This window comes from Phoenix dactylifera, unplaced genomic scaffold, assembly GCF_009389715.1.
Source record: "Phoenix dactylifera cultivar Barhee BC4 unplaced genomic scaffold, palm_55x_up_171113_PBpolish2nd_filt_p 000504F, whole genome shotgun sequence".
NCBI classification, from domain to species: domain Eukaryota; kingdom Viridiplantae; phylum Streptophyta; class Magnoliopsida; order Arecales; family Arecaceae; genus Phoenix; species Phoenix dactylifera.
In genome coordinates this window covers 722-7,151 of record NW_024067921.1, presented here as the reverse complement: position 1 = coordinate 7,151, position 6,430 = coordinate 722, and the positions used below count along the sequence as shown (strand labels likewise).

The window sequence follows — 6,430 nt, the reverse complement described above, 5'->3', positions numbered from 1 at the left end:
AAGCTCGCTACATGGATCTTACTAGAGCCTAATGGGGTTGGACAGTTGTAGTCGTCATATGTGTTGAAAAAAAAAAAAAAAAATAAGCATGAATTAGTTGGTCAGGCTGAACCCAGTGACATGTGGTAATGGCTGGTTTGACTCCATTGTATTGGACTTCTGTGTACCCGGGTTGTTTAGTTGGGATTGATAGCTTTTTCTTTACATGCGAACCATTCTTGACAAATTTAGACAACGTGTGATATTCTAAAAATTTGATGGATTAGGTTCTAACAAATTGTAGAAAACACTTGTGAACACTACAAGAATAATGGTCATTAGCGACGCATTTTTTGGCCTTTAACGATGCTTTAGGCGTCGCTAAAAAACATCCCGACGCTTTCCTAAGCGTCGGCAAAGCGTCGCCTATGCTACAGTGGAGAAAATGTTTTCCGACGCGTCGAAAAGCGTCGAACATTATCAACGCTTTACCGACGCTTTTTAGCGTCGGCAATTGCAAACTTAGCGACGCTTTAAAGCGTCGCTAATTGCAATTTAACGACGCTTTAGAGCGTCGGTAAATGTTCAATTTACCGACGCTTTAAAGCGTCGTTAATTCAAACCTACCGACGCTTTAAAGCGTCGCTAATTGATTTCTGGTCGAAATTTTAACGGCGCTTTAAAGCGTCGTTAGAATATTAATTTTTTTTAAAAAAAATTGAAAAATTTTTAAACCTTGTTTACAATATCAAAGCCACACACACTAAGCGAGATATACACAAAATCAAACATATTTATCTAAACATTCATATTGTCAAATTACATTCATACTATCAATTTATGTTTACAATGTACTTCAAAAAGCATAAAAAAATACATATAAACTCCAAAATAAATGCTTCAGGGGTCGCTAGCATCACCATCTCTACGTGCAGATGAAGTATCAGGAACCTGTAATAAAAAAACTTAAGCAGTTAAGAATACGAAAATTATTAAGCTCTTTAAGAAAAATATGATACTTATGCAAAATGTTCAAGTAGATGTAGTAATTTACCTGAGGAGGGACAAACTGATGCAACAAAGATGTAATCTGATTAATCTGAGCCCTCAAAGATTGCATCTCTGTCTGGTGGCTCTGCTTCAACTCTTTTATCTCTGCCTTCAGATCATTAACCTCTGCAGTGCTACTACTCTGTCTAACATCTTGAGTATATCTACCCACTGCAGACAACTGAGTGGGGGTAACTCCAACGCCATAATCCCTCACTCGACTATAACGCTCCGAGCCCATCAATTCGGTAAACACCTGAGCTTCGACACCTCTGGTGTTGCCGATTGAAGATGACTCTCCGATACGCTCTGAAATAAGGGATGTAGCTCTGTCCTATATCTCTCAAAAACAATCAAATTAATTTTTGAAAAATTAAAATATATAAAAAATTATTGCAGAAATTATTAATAAATACATACAACTATATCTCTCGACTCCTCTCGGACAAAGCTGCCATCTCGGTGGGTGTGAGTCATCTTATAGAACTCCACCTCACCAGGTTTCCTCCCATGGTCTTCCATCTACAACAAAAAGTATATTGGAAGAGTTTCATCTTATAGAACTATATCATGATACATGCTATATGATACAAGAGTTTTAAAAAGTTTCAAAAAAACTTACGAATTCAGCTCTGAGCCTCGCATAACTCTTCGAGCCTGAAGTGTGAGGAATTGTCTGAGATGCTCGTGCGGCTCGACCAATGTCAGAATATATCTACCACGAAAAAAGTAAACATTGTAATATATTAAATATATTAAACATTATATAAGGTATTGAGAGAGAATACACAACCTGTCCTCTCTCGGAAAACCAATAGTGAACAAGCTCCCTCCACTGATGATGGTATACATCAGGAGGACAAACACGAGCAACCTCCTCCTCTGTCATACCCCCGCGCTTCCAGTCGGCCTTCAACTTCGACTTATATTCTTTCCATTTGCGGTTGAGGGACTTTAGCACCCAATCATGGCTCTCTGGAGGGAGCACAAACTTTTTCTACACCAAAATAAAGAATGTTATAATAATATTAAATCGAAAAATTAAATTTATAATAGTAAGCAAATTAACATACAGTAGCTATCAAATTAACAATATTAAATTCAATTCTTTACCTGTACAAATTTAAGAAGCTCAACTTTATAAGAAGGAAGCATATCATTCCACTTATGATAGTTGAGCGGACACAACTGACCCCTACGTGCAACTGATCCTAAGAAACTTGATAAAAGGCTTCCAGCCCTCTTGATAGGCTGCCCTAGTTCGTTGCATTCGACGACCATCTTCTCATCCTCACGAAGCTGCCACACATTCCGTGCTCGAGAGGAACCCCGTGTCAACCTCACTCTCCCTTGTTCATCTATAAAAAATAATAATTAAAACATTGGAGGCAAATTAATTAAAATAATTAGATTGTAAATGAACTTAATATATGCACTTTAAATCAAATTACCTTGGATATGCAAGTCATCCATAACCTCCTGGCCTGGATGTTGCTGAGACTGGAACTCATGCTGAGACTCGGACTCGTGCTGCTGGGGCTGCTGGGATCGCATGGACTGAGCAGAAGAAGATCCCACCTGAGACTGCTGGAACTCCACATCTCTGAATCGTTTTCCTCGGTGCATTTTGTTACCTAAGCAAGTACTTAAGCAATTGAAATCTGTTTAAAAATGCAAGAGTAACTAATGTATAAATCATAAAATATTAAAAATTCATGGGGTACTCCACAGAAGGAAAGGCCCTGATCGCTAATGTATAGTAACTAGTAATGCAATTGCAAGAGTAAATAATTACAGTCCAAATCTTCCACTGGATAATGAATCAACCAAACTCAGAATCATTTGATTCAGTTCTCACGAAATAATTTATGGTTCGATTATGTCACAGTTGTCTACTTCTGATGGGTGGACTCCCTGTCTCAGGAGCTATTATTCATCTTATCTGAATGGAAAACTGGTTTCGGTCCTGAGATACAATCAATGTTGAACACTCCGAGTCCAGTCATGCACCTTCAATCGTCTGTCAGATTCTGGAATTCTGATTATGTACTCTGTCATCCAAATTGCACACAATATATTGCAAAACCTTGAGAATGATATATCAAATGTTAAAAAAATACTGAAGTGAGAAAATTTCAAGCATCTAATTGCAAATAGTGGATGAAGCACAAACCTTTCCTCCAACTAGACATTGAGGTGTAGAAGAATGAAGTTTCAACAACTACTAATAAGTTACCCATGTATGAGATTTGCAAGCTGCATTAAGCTTCCGACCTCCTCTCTTCTCTTTTTGCATGCAGAGTATGAAGTTCCTTATCATCTATAATCACTGAAGGCTTTTCAACGTTTAAATCTCAAAACTAGTCACCCGAAATTTAACATATGCTCATACAGTATTTGTTATGCTCTAGTATATGATATTGTTCTGACACCACTTCTCTTAGTTGGTTAAGCTTTATTTGTTGAAATGTTCTTTTTTTAGTGCAGGAAAAAAGTTTTCTGGCTCTATTCAACTAACATCCCTAGCATTATGGGTTGGCTGAAAAAAATTTTTAAAGGCTCCAGTCATAAAATTTTTAAAGGCTCCACCAATTGTGAAGGTGTTATGTCTACCGCTGCATGTTTCGGAAATGTTTCATTCAGCAAATAGTGGTAGTATTGCTTTAGAATGAGTCCTAGTGTTTAGTATGTCTTAGTGTTATTTTATATGGGGATCCATGGGAATCTAAATTCTATGACCATATAGTCTTGTGACATAATGAAATCCTAATCACCGATGACAAACAAGAAAACTTCAGAATTATGTGCTTTGCAGCCAACTACACTTAAAGCAAATTCTGCATAGAGAGTAAAGAGCTCTTCTAAATGATTGGTGTTCACTGTTTGTGTCCACAGTCTGATAGGCAGAACTTGTACAATAAGAGCCGGTGCCTCCAAGATCAAAGATCATTCATTACACATGACAACATAATATTCTTGTAATTATGAAAGGAGAGAATCCAAAATAACATACTGCAAAGCTAAGGGAATGATGATTACAATTAGTTTCTTCTTGCTCCACGAGATGCATGAGATGTTGCTTAATAGACTATTACTAAGCCCCCTGATAGCACTGAAGTATATTCCAAATATTTTACATTATTGGTTAAACAATTTGCAGTACCAAAAGTAGCAATAAAACAAATTCATACGCTACTAGTAGAAAAGTCAGTATCGGTAACATAGAAACAGATTAGAAAATTTTTCTTACCATTACGAAACTATACTCTTTCATTGTCCATCAGTCGGCATAATATTAAAAGGCATACACTGAGTATAAGTCTCATTATCCTCCTCTTCCAACCCTTTTCCTATATCATACAAGTCCCTAGGTTTAGTCTTAATGACAACAGACTAATCTTTATCTTTTGAGTCTTGTACAAAAAATACTTGTCGAGCTTGAGATGAAAAAATGAATGGGTCATCTTTCAATAGCACACCGGTATGTATCAACTTTGAAAAATTTACAAGTGTGAAACCATTTATGTCTTGTCTCAAACCTCTAGATGAGTTTATATCCACCCAATCACATCGAAATAGTACTACCTTAAAGTTTCCATAATAATCCAGCTCATAAATATCCTTCAGTGCACCGTAATAAGTTTTTCACTCCGCATCAACCATAACCCCACTGTTTTGGATTTTTCTAAATTTCTCACGTTCTTTAGTATGAAATTTGAAACCATTTATAATTAACCCATCATATCTGTTGATAATATTATTCGGACCTCGAGCAATGACTATTAATTCATTGGAACAATTTTCCTCCATCATCGTGGGCACCTAAAAAATTATAGAAGCAATGATTAATTATTCAATGACAATGTATTAAAAAATTGTGAAAATACCTAATGTATTAAATGTCTAACCTTGTTGACCCCCTAATGGATTTTGATGAATACAAAACACTAGAGTATAATTTCATTTATCTTAACAATTTACTTGAGGATTTCATGTGTTTAATTAAGAATATTGTTAAGAAATGTCTAGGCAAGTTCCCATAATTTTATGAATTTATTGAAGAATTTTTGAGCTGAAGAAAACAGATCAGGGACAGCCGAGACGTCTCCAGGTTGTCTCAGAGACGTCTCTGGCACAAACAGGAAGAACTGGCACGACTGGAGACGTCTCCGGCACCTGCCGAGTCGTCCCCGCGATAGCGGAGTCGACTCTCTCAGTAGCGGAGTCGACTCTCTCAGAGGCGGCAGAAAGGCCGATTTCAAGTGATATGCGCGAGTCGTCTCTACAGTAAGCGGAGTCGTCCCCGCAAGTAAAAAGTAAACCTCCCGAGTCGTCCCCGAGGTAGCGGAGTCGGCTCTCTCAGGGTTTTCCAGAGGATGTCTTTTTCGGTGTTAAGGCAGCGGAGACGTCCCCTGAAAGAGCGGAGTCGACTCTCTCAGAGAATTCCAGAAGACATGTTTTTCGGAGATATAACAGCGGAGTCGACCCCGAAGCAGCGGAGTCGTCCCCATGCAAAAAGCGCAAACAAGCCGAGACGTCCCCATAAAGCGCCGAGTCGACCCCAAACAACGTCAAAAGTAAAATCTTACAGCCGAGACGTCTCGCGTTGAAGCGGAGACGTCTCCGGAGCGCCTGGGACGCGACTGACACCTTTTTGCAGGATGTTTTGAATTTCAAATCTCTTTAACTTTATCTCTAACGGCTATATTTGCTTTTTGGGCTATAAAAGGGACCTCTTAAGTGCTTCTCAACAACTTCTCACCAACCCAACACAAGATCATTCAAGAGAAAAACAAGAGAGAGAGGTTCAAGGGAGTTAGTGCATTCAAGTGAAGAAATCAAGTGCCTTCAAGCTTCCCAACTGATTTCAAGCTCGACTACTCTCTTCCGCTCGGGATTCAAAGCTCACACTCAAGCCAACGCGATCCACATCGGAAGAACCATCATCTCCCACGCTTCCAACGGCTAAAAGGGTTCTTCCGGGTTCTATTGCTTATCATTGTTATATTTGCTTATTTAGAGCTTTTAAATCCTTGTAAAACTTTTTCAATATTGTGCTTGTTCCAGTCAAGGGACTTGGAACAAGGGAAAGGCGTCCCAAGCCTAGGTTAAATTGGGGGTTATAGGGTTCGTTGTTAGCCCGGTGTAAAACAACGAGTTGGGTAGTGCACTCGCAAAACTACCGGACTGTAATCTTGGATTATAGTGGAAATTCCCAAAGGTGCTTTGGGGAGTGGATGTAGGAGCAGTGGAAGCTCCGAACCACTATAAAACCTCGTGTTTGCGATTGACTGTTCTCATCCCTCCATCTTTACTTTAGTTCATACATCTGCGTGTTTTATTTTTTAAATAGTCAAAAAGTTTTAAAACACCCAATTCACCCCCCTCTTGGGTGACCATC

At 38.6% G+C, this 6,430-nt stretch overlaps 1 protein-coding gene across 2 annotated transcripts; it reads right to left on the bottom strand.

Annotated features, from left to right (window-relative positions):
* Positions 1 to 752: 752 nt before the first annotated feature.
* LOC120106255 lies at positions 753 to 2,161 on the bottom strand. Of its 2 annotated transcripts, none has more exons than XM_039119218.1 (5): positions 2,143 to 2,161; positions 1,652 to 2,026; positions 1,450 to 1,551; positions 1,034 to 1,363; positions 753 to 930 (listed from the first exon to the last, which is right to left on the bottom strand). In XM_039119218.1, exons 3-5 carry the CDS (start codon positions 1,549 to 1,551, stop codon positions 880 to 882), a joined length of 483 nt encoding a protein of 160 aa, XP_038975146.1. In that variant the 5' UTR covers positions 1,652 to 2,026; positions 2,143 to 2,161; the 3' UTR covers positions 753 to 879. The 2 variants fall into 2 exon arrangements, with proteins under 2 accessions (XP_038975146.1, XP_038975147.1); XM_039119219.1 differs by having other exon boundaries at positions 753 to 904.
* Between the last annotated feature and the right edge of the window lie 4,269 nt (positions 2,162 to 6,430).

Coding starts and splice junctions, on each gene's coding strand:
- LOC120106255 (XM_039119218.1), bottom strand. CDS start 1,551: ATGGAAGACCATGGGAGGAAACCTGGTGAGGTGGAGTTCTATAAGATG. Junction 1,364..1,449: donor AGGAGTCGAGAGATATAGTT/GTATGTATTTAT, acceptor TGAGAGATATAG/GACAGAGCTACATCCCTTAT. Junction 931..1,033: donor ATCAGTTTGTCCCTCCTCAG/GTAAATTACTAC, acceptor TTTTTATTACAG/GTTCCTGATACTTCATCTGC.